The 17,874-nt window shown below is 40.0% G+C and overlaps 1 protein-coding gene across 1 annotated transcript; it reads left to right on the forward strand.

Moving 5' to 3' along the window:
- Positions 1-552: 552 nt before the first annotated feature.
- On the forward strand, positions 553-17,709 carry LOC144211353 (uncharacterized). Its single transcript, XM_077738522.1, has 42 exons — positions 553-635; positions 953-991; positions 1,056-1,335; positions 1,428-1,542; positions 1,655-1,727; positions 1,952-2,049; positions 2,118-2,328; positions 2,399-2,527; positions 2,674-2,791; positions 2,873-3,011; positions 3,093-3,194; positions 3,265-3,334; positions 3,442-3,579; positions 3,652-3,816; positions 3,962-4,056; positions 4,162-4,288; positions 4,362-4,617; positions 4,832-4,881; positions 4,959-5,059; positions 5,392-5,543; positions 5,630-5,768; positions 6,025-6,132; positions 6,348-6,521; positions 6,588-6,827; positions 6,921-7,077; positions 7,304-7,432; positions 7,519-7,669; positions 7,755-7,798; positions 7,921-8,112; positions 8,232-14,126; positions 14,256-14,494; positions 14,607-14,778; positions 14,870-15,114; positions 15,235-15,418; positions 15,484-15,685; positions 15,762-15,940; positions 16,255-16,324; positions 16,417-16,556; positions 16,637-16,668; positions 16,755-16,920; positions 17,020-17,143; positions 17,219-17,709. Exons 1-42 carry the CDS (start codon positions 557-559, stop codon positions 17,400-17,402), a joined length of 11,703 nt encoding a protein of 3,900 aa, XP_077594648.1. The 5' UTR covers positions 553-556; the 3' UTR covers positions 17,403-17,709.
- Positions 17,710-17,874: the final 165 nt, after the last annotated feature.

Raw genomic sequence — 17,874 nt, forward strand, 5'->3', positions numbered from 1 at the left:
ATTGCAACATATTCAGATCTGTCTCTCTCCATAACCACGTATTTGAACAAGACAGGATTAAAAACAAAATGTCTCTGGCTAATATTTAGTCAATGCATGCTCTGCCAATTTTAATAGTTAAAGAGGCACAACCCACTGCTTAAATTGTTCCAGTTGACTGAGATGAGTACACACTCTTTAAGTACGCATTCAATATGCTGTATTCTTCCTTGTACAAAATCGAAGAAGTACACAAACAACATAGCACCATAAATAAATACTATATTTCCACAATTCATCAGCGTTAATACTATGGCAGTGCCATTACAAATGCTTGTTTTACTAACAGGAGGCTGTATAGTGATATCAAAAGATAGTACTACTGCATCAATTGGTCGCCATGATGCTTCACACGGCAATGGAGATGCACCGATGTTGTTACAAGCATCCTCTTCATACGTGTGAAAAGGTGCTAACACCCACTATGTCACAACGTTACCCCTCCTAAACAGCAAACAGTCAATAAGTATATTACATGGAACTGGCCATGACGGTCTAGTTCACCTAGTTGACTCCAATGGAGGCAGGAAGGATGGTACTTGGATGGGTGATACCATGGCTCAGCCTCTTCACTGGACTGTCTGCTGCATCCATGGGTATGTATTGTCAGAAATGACCCTTCATTCGGTGCGTAGGTACAATATTCTCCAATGCCAAAGCTGTTCCAGTGTTCCTGTGGTGCTAATTTATAGCAGTGTTGACTTGAAATGCAAGTTTAATTCAACCGTTTCTTCTTCATCCTTTCCAATTGAAATAAAAGGAAATTCCGTGACGGACTTAGTTGATTTGCTTTGGGCTTTATTATGTACATTTTCTGTTAATTTTCTGCCCAATATTGGTTGAGAATGCAGTTTTTGTGCATCAATCAATAGGTAAAGAGAAGCATAAAAATATATTTTTTCTCCCTTCACAGTTCCAGTTCCGATGATGACTGCAATACCAGATTTTACAGGTAAGATGTCAATTGTCCATAATAAATATGAAATTGTCATTAAGCAACTTTTTTTGTTGTGTAGTATCTGACCCTTTCACAGAAGTGATGGCATCCCATGATGACCAGTTCTGCAGCACATGGGGAAACTACCATTTCCGGACTTTTGATGGCGAATTCTTCCAGCTTCGTTCCAACTGCAACTATCTCCTAGCATCCAATTGCAAGGACAGCTATGAGAACTTTAACATCCAGCTGCAACGGCAGGACAACGGCTGGGCAGCCAATTTAAAGAGGGTCACTATGAGACTGGAGGGAGTGGTGGTGGAAATGTCCAACTCCTCAATCACGATCAATGACGAAATGTGAGTTTTTTGTTTTGTTTTTTTTCTTTTTTACAGAGAATGTATCATGGATCACACGAGACTAACATCTCTGCTTTGACTTCTCCCTCTAGTGTGACGTTGCCTTTTAGTCAGGCGGGCATCTCCATTGTCAGAACATTCTCCTATGTGAAGTTTGAGGCGACGAGCGGCATAGTTGTCATGTGGAATGAAGAAGACACACTGTGGGTAGGTTTCGTTCCATTCTACAAAATTTTCTTGGCCGACCAAACTGCTCCCAGTAAGTGGAATTTTCTCAAGTGATGAATGATCAGCCCTCTCAATGTTGCACATTTTTCAGGTTGAGTTGGATGCCAAGTACAAGAATCAGACATGTGGTTTGTGCGGTGACTTCAATGGTGAGCGTGTTGAGGGTGAGTTCATAAACTGGGGTTAATAAATGATAATCCCATTTTCAGTCATGTAGGTCAGATTTGTAATGCAATGCAAATGGCATGTCCACCTCTATGGATGCCAGGTATTTATGGGGTTAGCTTTTTTGTATTAAATTAGCAATAATAGTCATGTGCCATATGAAGAAGGGTTAAGATTTATACAGCAATCCTGATATTTAAATGCACTAAAACATGTTCTCCAGGGATCGTTGAGGATTTAGAGACCTGGAAGGTCAACGGTCCGACTGAAAACTGCGAAGAATCTTTGACTCCTTCGCCTCTACATTGCCCCCTAAGTCAGGTAAACCACAGAACGACGGGACGAAATGAATATGAATCGAACGCATATTGTGTTCTTTTGTTCTGCAGAGAAATGTCTGCGAGAGTTTCTTGTCAGCAGATTCTTTCCTCAGCTGTCACGACCGAGTCAACAGCGTGGCTTTCATGGAAGCTTGTGTGACGGACTTGTGCTCCTGTGAAAATAACTCCACTACCTGCTTGTGTTCAACCGTGGCAGAGTACTCACGTCAATGTGCTCATGCCGGAGGGGCTCCACAGGAATGGAATGGACATTTATGCGGTAAAGAAAATAAACATTCTGTGGCTCAGTCACCTGAAGCTCTTATCGATTTTTTGGATGCACAATCTAGCAAAAAGAACATGTCCATCAAGCATGGAGTACAACGAATGCGGGAGTCCGTGCACTGACACATGCAGTGACCCACAGATGAGCCAAGTGTGTGAGAAACACTGCATAGATGGGTGCTTTTGTCCACCTGGTAGGTTGTCTAGAATTGATACAATCTACCCATCCCCTCGTATTTTCTCCAGAAATTGCATTTTCTTCTTATTTTTTGTCATCTCTTTTTATAGTAGCACAGAAAATGATGATGTGAATCATTCAATTTCTAATTTATCTCTCAAGGTACGGTTTTGGATGACATCGGTGGTAGTGGATGTTTGCCCCTGGACCAATGCTCCTGCATGCACCATGGCATGCCTTATCAACCTGGCCAATCCTATTCCAAGGCTTGTGAGACATGGTGATGATGAATGTTTTTGTCATCAAATTGAGAACAATAAAATGAAACTGCATTATTAAAAAGACCTAATTGTTTTGGTAGCACGTGCAATCAAGGCGAGTGGAGGTGTCATGATACAGAATGTCCTGGCGTCTGCTCTGTACTTGGTGGCTCACACATTTCTACCTATGATGATAAGACCTACACTTTCCATGGGGATTGCTCATATGTTCTTACAAAGGTACGGCCTTCAAGCTTTAGCTAAATTGTCAGATCAATCATTTATTTCTGAAATCGTTGCTCTAATGTCAAATTTTAACAGATGAATGGAACTTTTACTGTCCTGGCCGACCTTGTCAAATGTGAGAAATCTGACAAATCAACCTGTTTGACTGCACTCACTCTACTGCTGCCACAATCCACGGTAAAACCAATATCGCATACCCATGAGAGAAGAAATATTTCATTATATTCAAAGAATTTTCCTCATGCAGATGATTACTGTTGACTCAAGCGGTCAGGTTTTAGTCAACAAACTCACGTCCCGTCTGCCTTTCTTCATGGGTGAGAGTTGTTTTTCTTCTTTTTTCCTTCTTAACATGAAATGTGAAAATATTCAATTGAATTGTATCCATTTTATCCAGTCAGTAATAAGTTTGTTGTCCCTATAGATGATGTCACAATCTTCAGCCCATCCACGTTTTACATTGTGATCCACACTATCTATGGGCTTCATCTTGAGATACAGCTGGTACCCATCATGCAGGTTTATATAAAAGCCAGTCTTCCACATCAAGGCAAACTTCAGGGTGAGTTGTTTTCTCTTACCAAAAACTCCTTTATCAGGTAAATATTCTCTATTCATTATATTGTCTTTGCAGGTCTTTGTGGGGATTTTAATGACGTTGAAGTCAATGACTTCAGAGCCAGAAGTGGGATGATTGAAAGCACGGCTTCCGCGTTTGCCAACTCTTGGAAAACTAAAGGTGGCTGTCCAGATGTGGGCAATTCACTCGGTGACCCCTGTCTCTTGAGTGTAGACAAGGGTAAGTCCTTATTTTGAAATAATTTCCAGGAAACAAAACATTCCAAATTTTCAATTCTGAAAATACAGAAGCTCATACTGAGAGGATCATAATAAATAGATATGTACTTATGATAATATAATGTTGTTGATGAATTCCGTTTTAGAGAAATATGCCAACCACTGGTGTGACATGCTCATAAACACAACAGGAGTGTTTTCCAAATGCCATTCTGAGATAAACCCAGAAGACTATCGTGCTGTAAGCATTTTTTAAATTAAATCTTGTAAATATGCCCACAGGCGTACCTAACCAAATACATGACCTCCACTTTGGCCTTAAGCTCGATTTGTTCTCCATCAACAGGCTTGCATATATGACACATGTAGCGCTGAAAACAGTTTGGATTCTATGTGTGCTGCCATGTCTTCCTACGTTTACGCTTGTGCAGCAGCTGGCGTCTCCTTGACAGGATGGCGTGATGTTGTATGTGGTAAGAGTCACCTTTACAATGCAACGTTTAGTCGGATGTATTACGGTTAATAGATGAACTGTTCTTTCAACAGGAAAGTACACAACAGGTTGCCCTTCAAATTTAGTGTTTGACTACCACATGACAAGCTGCGGTCGCACCTGCCGCTCTTTGAGTCAGGCAGACGGAACCTGCAATGTCGATGTGAGCATCGTAGATGGTTGTGGCTGTGCTGAGGGCACTTTCCTTAACGACAGAGGCCAGTGTGTGCCAGCCTCCCAGTGCTTCTGTTATATGGGCGACATGGTGCTAAGGCCTCAGCAAGTCGTAAGGGTCAGCGGACAAATTTGGTGAGTGGCATGTATTATTCAAGAAAATGTTAAATGTAATTAACTAATGACTGCTATTGATGGTGCTATACGCAAATTCATTTAACACATGAAGGATTACCGATGGCTCAGACATAATAAATACTATAATTATGCCATTTTTGTCCACCATTTGAGTGGAAATGATGACGCTGATGAAAAACAAACTATACTCATCTTTTTCCTCACTTTTCAGCGTCTGCCGAGGTGGGAAACTTAACTGCACAGGAAACCATCTGACTGAATGTGAGTACATTGAATGAAATGGCTTTCTCGGACAAATGCTTTACTATATTATTGTACTATTTCATCTCTATGAACAGCATGCAGCGCTCCAATGATTTTCTTCAACTGCTCAAGTGCAAAACCAAATGAAATGGGATCAGAGTGCCAAAAGACCTGTCAGACTCTGGACACAGAATGTGTACGTTTTCAAAAACATCCGCTTCATTCTATTATTTAACCATTTCAAGCGCACATTATAATTACTTTTAACCCATCGACCCTAGTCCAATTGAGTTGGACTGGCAGAGGCGAAAGAAAATATATATTTTCGCCCCTTTCCAATCAAAACTGAACTGATAGTGAAATTGATTGGACATCTATTGTCATCAATGGAATGCAATGATTTCAAATACTATGTTAATCAACTTCAGAGTGTGACTGGAGGCCGTGAACACTTTCAAATGTCACAGATTTAACAAATATCTTGGAAGATGAGAAAACCTCATTTATCATTGTGGTGACACTGTATAGGTTAGCACACACTGTGTCTCTGGATGTGTGTGTCCTGCTGGGCTCGTGTCCGACGGGAAAGGAGGTTGCATTGAGGAGACAAGTTGTCCTTGCACTTACAACGGACAATCTTACAAGCCTGGAGAGACTGTTAAAGTGGACTGCAACACTTGGTGAGTACTCTCTTTATGTTTTCTTTTCTGTCCTTATGTTGTCATAAATGTTTTTGACTCATGTGCTCTCTGATATGTGTTAAAAGCACCTGTAAAAGCCGCCAGTGGGACTGTACCAATAAGCAATGCGACGGAACCTGTACAATATATGGGGAAGGTCATTACATCACTTATGACGACAAGAAATTCTCATTTAATGGGGACTGTGGTTACGTTTTCACTCAGGTATGAATGATTCTCCTACAATAATCATTAATAATTAATAAAAAGTTAATCTTCTTTTTAGAATTTAATTTAGACCTGTCTACATATGTGGACACCACATTTTGAGTCATGTAGGTCACCTTTGTATCCCAAAATGATAATATTGTGACCTACATTATCCAAAATGTGATGGCAATAATGCCTTAATAATTTGAGGAAATGCTTGATATTTTTTTGGATTTTTGGAACATTGCCTTTTGACCTTCATATCATTTAGGATTACTGTGGGGACAACAAGGAAGGCACATTCAGAGTCCTGACTGAGAGCGTTCCATGTGGACCAAGTGATAACATCTGCTCCACTGCTATCAAGCTCTACTTAGGGGTACATCATTCAGTGATAAACTATAGCATGTGATTTAGTGGTCCAGCTTTAGCAAGGGTCATAACAGTCAAGGTTACATATATATAAATGTTTTGGGATGTGATAATTTATTAAATCATCTATGACTGTATGGGTTCGTGGTTAATATAAAAATTCATGTTACATGGGCATTTTATGAAAGGAACTCAATCAATCTTAACTTTTCTTTCTTTCAGAACAGTGAAATAATCCTTAAAGAGGGAACTGTAATCAAACATAACAAAGGGCTTGACATACCTTTTAAAGTCCATACCATTGGTTTATATCTTGTCATTGAGGCGAAGAATGGACTTGTTCTGATCTGGAATAAGAAGACAACACTCATGATCAAACTGAGCTCCGCATTCAAAGTGAGATCACCATCGTCAGTGATAGGTGTTGTTTCTATAAACTGAATCTGTTCAATATCACCCCAGGGAAAAGTTTGTGGTCTGTGTGGGAATTACGACGGAAGGATAAAGAATGACTTTACCACCCGAAACAAAGAAGTGGTGGTGGATGCCTTTGAGTTTGGAAACAGCTGGAAAGTCTCACAAAGCTGTGCCAACACAAATGCATTAAAAAATCCCTGCACGCTGTACTCACATAGGCAGGCCTGGGCACTAAAGCGCTGCAGCATCATCAACAGTGAAGTCTTTAGTACATGCCATTCAAAGGTAGTCCAAAATATTTTACTAGTTTTGTGTGCAACAACTTGCATATTAATAAAAAATATAATCATATAAATGTTTTTTTTATAAATATACAAGGTGGATCCCCAGCACTATTATAATGCATGTGTAAGAGACACGTGTTCCTGTAATACTGGAGGAGATTGCGAGTGCTTCTGCTCAGGTGTAGCAGCCTATGCAGCTGCCTGCAATAATGCAGGAGCTTGCATAAAATGGAGAACTCCCACTGTCTGTCGTAAGCGCTTATTTCATTTTTTTATACAGTCTCAATATTTACCTACAAAGGCTCTACGTTGTCTGAGGCTGATAATTAATTATATGTAGAAGGTATTGAAATAGTACATAATACACTTTTAATTAAGTAACACGGAAAGTGAGTTATCATGTGGATCTTTTTTTAAATTATGGAAATATTGAGATACATTCTTTCTCCTAAGAATAATTCCTTGTTTCTTAAATAGCTCTATTTTGTGATTACTACAACCCTGATGGTGAGTGTGAATGGCACTACGAAGCTTGTGGAAAACCATGCATGAAAACCTGCAGGAATCCTTCTGGAAAGTGCTATAATCATATCCCAGCTTTAGAAGGTACTTTGGTTGTCATCAATTCGTAACAAAGAAAGTACCCAGTGCATCCCTGATCATACATTTGTTGTTACATTGTTATCTATAAGGTTGCTACCCCCGGTGTCCACCTGATCAACCATATTTGGAGGAGGTTACAATGAAATGTGTGGCAGCAGAACAATGTGGGTGCTATGATGTTGATGGAAAGCATTACGCCGAAGGAGACAGAATGCCTCCCACACAAAACTGTCAGAAATGGTAAGATATTTTCTATTCAACCATTGAAAAAGACTTTATGGACATGGATTTTTGTTGTAATATAATTTTCTCATTTGTTATTCAGTAAATGTTCTTCATCGGAGAGGCAATGTACAAATAGCGTAAAAGGTAAAGATTTGGACGTAAATTTTCATTATTTGGTCATTTTTGAAAAAGTCAAGTTGTTTGAACAAAGAATGGTCTATTGAAATATAACGTATTCAGGAGCAATTTCTTATTTTGTTTTGCAGATTGTACTTGCATCTATCAAGGACAAATATACAATTATGGGGATATAGTATATGACACTCATGATGGAGATGGAACCTGTATAACTGCTTTTTGCGGAGAACACGGAAATATTACAAGGGAAGTAACAGTATGCAGTTCATCAACAACTCATAAGCCACCAACAACGACAGAATTTGTGTTTACAACAAGAGGTAAAGATGAAACATTAAGTAAATGGAATGTTGCATTCATGTGAACATGCATTACAGTGCCTTGTCCTGAAGAACTGCGCACTGATTGTTTGTCATGATGTTATGTTTTGTTATCGTAGAAGGACCAGTTTCAACAAATGAACCCACCACAATAACAACAAGTGCTCCGACAACTGAAAAGCCCCAAACGACAACAACCACAGAACCAACGACATATGACTGTAATGTTTGTCACTGGTCACACTGGATGAATAAGCATTACCCTGATTATGACTTCAGTGGGGGAGAATATGAATCAATAAAAGACATTGATGATGCAGGTCTGAATGGCTGCAAACAACCTCTTGAAATAGAATGCAGAGCAAAAGCATATCCAAGTGTAGCTTTGGGTGAGCTAGGTCAGATGGTAACATGTAACCCAACAGACGGACTGATCTGTCACAATAAAGACCAAGGGATCCCTCCAATTTGTTATGACTATGAAATTAGAGTCAAATGTTGCATCAACCAATGTGTCAGTCCAACTGAAGCTACAACTACAAGTCCATCCACAGAATCCACAACTCTGACAACAATAACACAGAAGCCATCTATTCCCACAGAAGCACTAACAACAACCACAGTTCCAAAAAAAACTACTACAGTGACCGGAATAACAACAACAGCCACAGTCACAGCAAACCCTACCACAGTTACAGAAGTATCAATAACAACAACTACTGTTACAGAAAGGCCTAGTACAGTGACAAAGGTACCAACAACAACAGTGACTGTAAAACCTACTACAGTAACAAAAGGACCAACAACAACCACAGTTACAGAAATACCTTCTACAGTCACAGCAGTCCAAACAACAAAAACAAACACAGCAAACCCTACCACAGTTACAGAAGTACCAATAACAACTACTACTGTTACAGAAAGGCCTAGTACAGTGACAAAAGTACCAACAACAGTCACTGCAAAACCCACTACAGCAACAGAAGGACCAACAACAACCACTGTTACAGAAAATCCTTCCACCGTGACAGAAGTGCCAGCAACAACCACAGTTACAGAAAAACCTTCTACAGTCACAGCAGTCCAAACAACAACTACAAACACAGAAAACCCTACCACGGTTACAGAAGTACCAATAACAACAACTATTGTTACAGAAAGGCCTAGTACAGTGACAAAAATACCAACAACAGTCACTGGAAAATCAACTACAGTAACAAAGGTACCAACAACAACAGTCACTGCAAAACCCACTACAGTAACAGAAGGACCAAAAAAAACCACTGTTACAGAAAATCCTTCCACAGTGACAGAAGTGCCAGCAACAACCACAGTTACAGAAAAACCTTCTACAGTCACAGCAGTCCAAACAACAAGTACAATCACAGCAAAACCTACCACTGTAACCGGAATACCAACAACAGTTGGTAAAACTACGAAGGTTACAGAGGTCTTCACCACATCTCAAGTCACATCAACTGAAAAACCAAACCCCTCAACAACCCATGAAATTGTTACAGAAACAGTTCATCCATCCACAGGGCATATCATAATAAAAACCACTACAGCCACCCCTCAACAGACGACGACAATTACAGAAAAACCAACCACCATCACAACAACGACACAGAAGCCACCCACAACTACTCCAACAAAAGTAACAACCGAAAGGTCCCAAACAACCACAACAACAGAAAGTACACCATCAACACCATCTGCCTGTTATGTTTGTCACTGGTCAGACTGGATCAACAACCATTACCCTGATCCTAGCATAAGTGGTGGAGATTATGAATCTATAGCAGATATTGTTGATGCAAGTCTAATTGGCTGCAAACAACCGCTTGAAATAGAATGCAGGGCAAAAGCATATCCAAATGTACCTGTGGAAGATTTAGGTCAGATAGTGACATGCAACCCAATAGACGGACTGATTTGTCACAATAAAGACCAAGGTATCCCTCCAATTTGTTATGACTATAAGATTAGAGTGAAATGTTGCATCAACCAATGTGTCAGTCCAACTGAAGCTACAACTACAGGTACATCCACAGAATCTACAACTCTGACAACAATTACACAGAAACCATCTATTCCCACAGAAGCACTAACAACAACCACAGTCCCAAAAAAACCTACTACAGTGACCGGAATACCAACAACAACCACAGTCACAGCAAAACCTACCACAGTTACAGAAGTACCATTAACAACAACTACTGTTACAGAACGGCCTAGTACAGTGACAAAAGTACCAACAACAACAGTCACTGCAAAACCTACTACAGTAACAGAAGGACCAACAACAACCACTGTTACAGAAAATCCTTCCACAGTGACAGAAGTGCCAGCAACAACCACAGTTACAGAAAAACCTTCTACAGTCACAGAAGTCAAAACAACAACAACAAACACAGCAAAACCTACTACTGTAACAGGAATTCCAACAACAACCATAGTCACAGCAAAACCTACCTCTGTTACAGAAGTACCAACAACAACCACAGTTACAGAAAAACCTTCTACAGTCACAGCAGTCCAAACAACAACTATAAACACAGCAAAACCTACCACAGTTACAGAAGTACCAATAACAACAACAACTGCTACAGAAAGGCCTAGTACAGTGACAAAAGTACCAACAACAACAGTCACTGCAAAACCTACTACAGTAACAGAAGCACTAACAACAACCACAGTTACAGAAAATCCTTCCACAGTGACAGAAGTGCCAGCAACAACCACAGTTACAGAAAAACCTTCTACAGTCACAGCAGTCCAAACAACAACTACAAAGACAGCAAAACCTACCACAGTTACAGAAGTACCAATAACAACAACAACTGTTACAGAAAGGCCTAGTACAGTGACAAAAGTACCAACAACAACAGTCACTGCAAAACCTACTACGGTAACAGAAGCACTAACAACAACCACTGTTACAGAAAATCCTTCCACAGTGACAGAAGTGCCAGCAACAACCACAGTTACAGAAAAACCTTCTACAGTCACAGCAGTCCAAACAACAACTACAAAGACAGCAAAACCTACCACAGTTACAGAAGTACCAATAACAACAACAACTGTTACAGAAAGGCCTAGTACGGTGACAAAGGTACCATCAACATCAGTCACTGCAAAACCTACTACAGTAACGGAAGGGCCAACAACAACCACTGTTACAGAAAACCCTTCAACAGTGACAGAAGTGCCAGCAACAACCACAGTTACAGAAAAACCTTCTACAGTCACAGCAGTCCAAACAACAACTAAAAACACAGCAAAACCTACCACAGTTACAGAAGTACCAATAACAACAACTACTGTTACAGAAAGGCCTAGCACAGTGACAAAGGTTCCAACAACAACAACAGTCACTGCAAAATCTACTACACTAACAGAAGGACCAACAACAACCATTGTTACAGAAAATCCTTCCACAGTGACAGGAGTGCCAGCCACAACCAGAGTTACAGAAAAACCTTCTACAGTCACAGCAGTCCAAACAACAAGTACAATCACAGCAAAACCTACCACTGTAACCGGAATACCAACAACAGTTGGCAAAACTACGAAGGTTACAGAGGTCTTCACCACATCTCAAGTCACATCAACTGAAAAACCAAACCCCTCAACAACCCATGAAATTGTTACAGAAACAGTTCATCCATCCACAGGGCATATCATAATAAAAACCACAACAGCCACCCCTCCACATACGACGACAATTACAGAAAAAACAACCACCATCACAACAACGACACAGAAGCCACCCACAACTACTCCAACAAAAGTAACAACCGAAAGGTCCCAAACAACCACAACAACAGAAAGTACACCATCAACACCATCTGCCTGTTATGTTTGTCACTGGTCAGACTGGATCAACAACCATTACCCTGATCCTAGCATAAGTGGTGGAGATTATGAATCTATAGCAGATATTGTTGATGCAAGTCTAATTGGCTGCAAACAACCGCTTGAAATAGAATGCAGGGCAAAAGCATATCCAAATGTACCTGTGGAAGATTTAGGTCAGATAGTGACATGCAACCCAATAGACGGACTGATTTGTCACAATAAAGACCAAGGTATCCCTCCAATTTGTTATGACTATAAGATTAGAGTGAAATGTTGCATCAACCAATGTGTCAGTCCAACTGAAGCTACAACTACAAGTCCATCCACAGAATCCACAACTCTGACAACAATTACACAGAAACCATCTATTCCCACAGAAGCACTAACAACAACCACAGTCCCCAAAAAACCTACTACAGTGACCGGAATACCAACAACAACCACAGTCACAGCAAAACCTACCACAGTTACAGAAGTACCATTAACAACAACTACTGTTACAGAACGGCCTAGTACAGTGACAAAAGTACCAACAACAACAGTCACTGCAAAACCTACTACAGTAACAGAAGGACCAACAACAACCACTGTTACAGAAAATCCTTCCACAGTGACAGAAGTGCCAGCAACAACCACAGTTACAGAAAAACCTTCTACAGTCACAGAAGTCCAAACAACAACTACAAACACAGCAAAACCTACCACTGTAACAGGAATTCCAACAACAACCACAGTCACAGCAAAACCTACCACTGTTACAGAAGTACCAACAACAACCACAGTTACAGAAAAACCTTCTACAGTCACAGCAGTCCAAACAACAACTATAAACACAGCAAAACCTACCACAGTTACAGAAGTACCAATAACAACAACAACTGCTACAGAAAGGCCTAGTACAGTGACAAAAGTACCAACAACAACAGTCACTGCAAAACCTACTACAGTAACAGAAGGACCAACAACAACCACTGTTACAGAAAATCCTTCCACAGTGACAGAAGTGCCAGCAACAACCACAGTTACAGAAAAACCTTCTACAGTCACAGCAGTCCAAACAACAACTACAAACACAGCAAAACCTACCACTGTAACAGGAATTCCAACAACAACCACTTTCACTGCAAAACCTACCACAGTTACAGAAGTACCAATAGCAACAACTACTGTTACAGAAAGGCCTAGTACAGTGACAAAAGTACCAACAACAATCACTGAAAAATCTACTACAGTCACAAAAGTACCAACAACAGTCACTGCAAAATCTACTACAGTAACAGAAGGACCAACAACAACCACTGTTACAGAAAATCATTCCACAGTGACAGAAGTGCCAGCAACAACCACAGTTACAGAAAAACCTTCTACAGTCACAGCAGTCCAAACAACAACTACAAACACAGCAAAACCTACCACTGTAACAGGAATTCCAACAACAACCACTTTCACTGCAAAACCTACCACAGTTACAGAAGTACCAATAACAACAACTACTGTTACAGAAAGGTCTAGTACAGTGACAAAAGTACCAACAACAGTCACTGAAAAATCTACTACAGTGACAAAAGTACCAACAACAGTCACTGCAAAATCTACTACAGTAACAGAAGGACCAACAACAACCACTGTTACAGAAAATCATTCCACAGTGACAGAAGTGCCAGCAACAACCACAGTTACAGAAAAACCTTCTACAGTCACAGCCGTCCAAACAACAACTACAAACACAGCAAAACCTAGCACTGTAACAGGAATTCCGACAACAACCACTTTCACTGCAAAACCTTCCACAGTTACAGAAGCACCAACAACAACCACAGTGACTGAAAACCCTACCACAGTGACAGAAGTACCAACAGGCAAAGTCACTGCAAAATCTACCACAGTTACAGAAATCCCTAGCACAGTCACAGAATTACCAACAACAAAAACCACAACTTTAGAAAAACCTACCACAATTACAGAAGTACCAACAACAACCACCCTCACTGAGAACCCCACTACAGTTACAGAAGTAACAATTACCACTGTCCCCACAAAACCTACCACAGTGTCAACAGAAAATCCTTCAACAACTTTTACGACACTGTCTTCAACAGCTGGCAAAACCACCGAATGTTTCTGCAAATACCTTGATCAAACTTTTTCTCCGGGTACGTATTTATTCATCATTATTACATCTATTTTTTCACCCGAAATATGTCCATAAAAACACAGATTTATTCAATTTCAATTTTCTCTTGTTTTTAAACTGTGAGCTTTATGTTTATTTTAATTCTTAGGTACTACAATATACAATAGAACAGATGAAGCAGGTTGGTGCTTCACTGCATATTGCAATAAGACTTGCAATATTGAAAAGTATGCTGGACCGTGTCAGCCAACCACACAACCAAGACCTACCACTTCCTTGACAACTACTGGCATCACGACAATAGTTGCCACAACAACAGCCAGTACCATAAGTGTGTCCACTAAAGCACCCCCTAAAGACTGCACATTTCTTATCCCACCAAGAAAGGTACTTGACTTTGGAGTAATTTGGATCAATTATATTTATCATTTTGTGGGTAATGGTAGAGCTTCTTTATTTCTGTATTTCTGTGCACTAACATGTCGTTTGTGCTTTTTAGGATGGAGAAACATGGAGTTCTGACAATTGCACCACTCAACTTTGTGATGATGGGAAGATTCTAACAGAACACAAACCATGTGAAACAATTAAAATGCCTGTGTGTGAAAATAAGCATCCACCAGTGAGGGTTTATGATGAAGATGGTTGCTGTTTCCATTACGAGTGCACATGTGAGTTCAATTGAAAGCTCTTTAAGCATCCCACCAGCAAAAGATCTTTAAGTCACTAATTGATTTATGTCCATTTATTTTTGTTTTCCAGGTATTTGCAGCGGATGGGGCGATCCGCACTATATCACATTTGATGGTCAATACTACAGCTTCCAGAAAAACTGCACCTATGTCCTGGTTAAAGAGATTATTCCTCAACACAATTTTACCGTCCTCATTGACAATGAAAACTGTGACGACACAGGTGAAGTAACCTGTGCTCACAGCTTGATTGTTTACTACAAAAACTACGAAGTCATTCTCACACAGGAGAGGGGCACAAATACAGTCAACACGGTAAATTTTGTCATGTTTGTTGTATTTATCTTTTATCTGCCTTTGAATGTTTAAATTTAGTATGACAAGTAAAGCATTAGGCAGGCTCTTAAGTTCATTACAAAATCTTGACATGTTCAGGTGTACGTCAATGGCAAGAAAGTCATCCCAACATATTCCAACAATGACTTTATCATCACAAGCACGGTCATTGAGATGGTCTTGAGAATTCCCGCAATTAAAGCCATTGTGACTTTCAAAGGCCTTTTATTCAGTGTTGATGTGCCGTGGTCCCTTTTCCACAACAACACAGAAGGACAGTGCGGTGAGTAACAGTATGAAACAATTGACCATTTTACGCATCAATTTCAAACATTATGTTTTCGTCAGGTACGTGCGACAATAATAGAAAAAATGACTGCCGATTACCGAGTGGGCAGATTGACCCGTCTTGCCCAGATATGGCTGGTGAGTGGCACGTACCAGATAAGAACAAACCATACTGCGAGAAGCCACCACCTCCACCAACTCCAACTCCACTACCAACTGAACTACCTTGCGATCATGAAATTTGTGAAATCATAATTAGCGAGTAAGCAAGCACACAGATATAATTGTTATTTATTTATATGGCACTTAGTCTCATCAATTCTGTATTTTTTGCTTAGTATGTTTAAGGAATGTCACAAAGTCATCTCACCAGAGGACTACTATGAGGCCTGTAAATTTGATGTTTGCCACATGGAAGAGCCCCACATAGGATGCTCCAGTTTGGAGGCGTACGCCTTGATGTGTGTTGCAGCATCCGTCTGTGTCGACTGGAGAAACTCGACACAGGGGCAATGCGGTAAGCATAGCCCTTTAAACCATTATAGTCACCATCAATGGCATTTAAAGATACTATATTGATATTTAGCATTTTTAAAGGTTACTGATTTTAATTATAAACAAGGTTAAACAAGGTTAACGATTGTAATGATCAATTAGTGATATCTACAAATAATATGCAGGTAGTATATACAAATTTTATATGTGCTGTGTTTGTGTGCCTCAAAGATGGAATTAAATATTTTTGATTGCATTAACAAAGTCATGAGAGGGCATTATTTTCAATGTTACTTTTATTTATTTTGCTGTGTCAAAAATGTTGTCTTATTGCAGAATTTGATTGTCCAACCCACAAAATCTACAAACCATGTGGTCCAGTTGTAGAACCAACTTGCAATGCAAGGTACCTACTATCATCCTGAATAGACAACAACAATTACACTGTTGTATTCTATTCCCAGTTCTGTGAATTTTCCCACTATTTTCTCTTCGTAGATACAATGATAAATATACAGAACAATGCTATGGAGAAAAACATTTCCAGAAATCTGACTGTAATGAATTTGTGGAGGGATGTTTCTGTCCACCTGGCACAATTTTGTTTAGTCCAAGCTCTGACATCTGTGTCTCTGCCTGTAAGCGTCACCGACAAACAACAATCTGAATACTCTAAATGTGTTTACATCAATTTAAGGCCTTTACTTTCTTGTCAAAGGTTGCACGGGTCCTGACGGTGAACCTCAAGAGGTATCTGCAGCCATTGGCTCATGGTTTTCCGAACGGCGCTTACTTGATTGTATTGGTGATGATTAACTGTTGTTTTACCACACAAGGTTGGCGACAGTTGGATCAGTGGCTGTCAAATGTGTGTCTGTGATGCCGATACGATGAGTGTGCGATGTGAGCCTCGCGTGTGTCCAACTCAAGAACCCATAACTTGCAAGGAAGGTGAAGTATTGATGAACCAAACAGTGGACTGCTGCCAAACCCTGACCTGTGGTGAGTAACTGTAACTGTGATGGTTGCCATCCTTCCAGATTCTTGTAGTGTTGTCCATTTGCCATTGCATATGAACGTGCACTTAATTGTCCTTCCCAGTTTCTATTCTATCCAAATGTACGATAAACACAAATACCACCTACTTGCACGTGAGGGACTGCAAGTCAGTCATACCAGTGGAAATGACAACCTGCGAGGGATCCTGTGGCGCGTCAACATCGATGTGAGATTCGTCGTTATGATTGAGTGGTGCCCTTTCCTGCTAAGGTTGCTTATGAGTGAAAATGTAACTTTCCAGGTACTCCGCTGAGAGCAACAGTCTGATGCGCTCTTGCTCATGTTGTCAAGAAACCGCCACCAGCAAGAAAGAAGTGGAGATGATTTGCTCCGATGGCAGCAAGATAAAGCACTCCTACATCTCCATTGAAGAGTGTGGCTGTCAAGCCACACATTGTACACAAAACACAACCCACCATTTTTAACGCTTCCTAGAATATTGGAATGCCAATTATTTTTAGTTTTTTGACACTGTGTATTGTACATCGTTGGACTTGATACAAAATGCAATCTGACATTTTACATTGTACAATATATTTTGTTGGGCATGAGGAATACATTTGTAGAAAAAAATCTTAAAACATTTCATATTTTAAAGTTCAATCAAAATGAATTTATGGAATCATTCATCTTACTGTTATTTCTTTTCTTAGCAATAAATGAGACCACTCAGATTTCTTGACTTGGGATTCTGCAAAGCTATATTCCAATAAACATTTTCCTGTTGCATTACTTTAAGTATTATTCATGTCTGGCAATAACAAATATTTCAAGCATTTTATGCGGGCAGTTTGGATTCGATTTGGTGTCGATAAGATTGGGAGCGTGAGTAGTTGTCTATTTTATCTTGCCCTGCGATTGGCTGGCAAACAATTCAGGGTGCCCCCTGCCTCATAC

Source organism: Stigmatopora nigra, chromosome 2 (genome assembly GCF_051989575.1).
Source record: "Stigmatopora nigra isolate UIUO_SnigA chromosome 2, RoL_Snig_1.1, whole genome shotgun sequence".
Lineage (NCBI taxonomy): Eukaryota > Metazoa > Chordata > Actinopteri > Syngnathiformes > Syngnathidae > Stigmatopora > Stigmatopora nigra.

Coding starts and splice junctions, on each gene's coding strand:
- LOC144211353 (XM_077738522.1), top strand. CDS start 557: ATGGAGGCAGGAAGGATGGTACTTGGATGGGTGATACCATGGCTCAGC. Junction 15,686..15,761: donor TGTGAAATCATAATTAGCGA/GTAAGCAAGCAC, acceptor TTTTTTGCTTAG/TATGTTTAAGGAATGTCACA. Junction 17,144..17,218: donor TGTGGCGCGTCAACATCGAT/GTGAGATTCGTC, acceptor GTAACTTTCCAG/GTACTCCGCTGAGAGCAACA.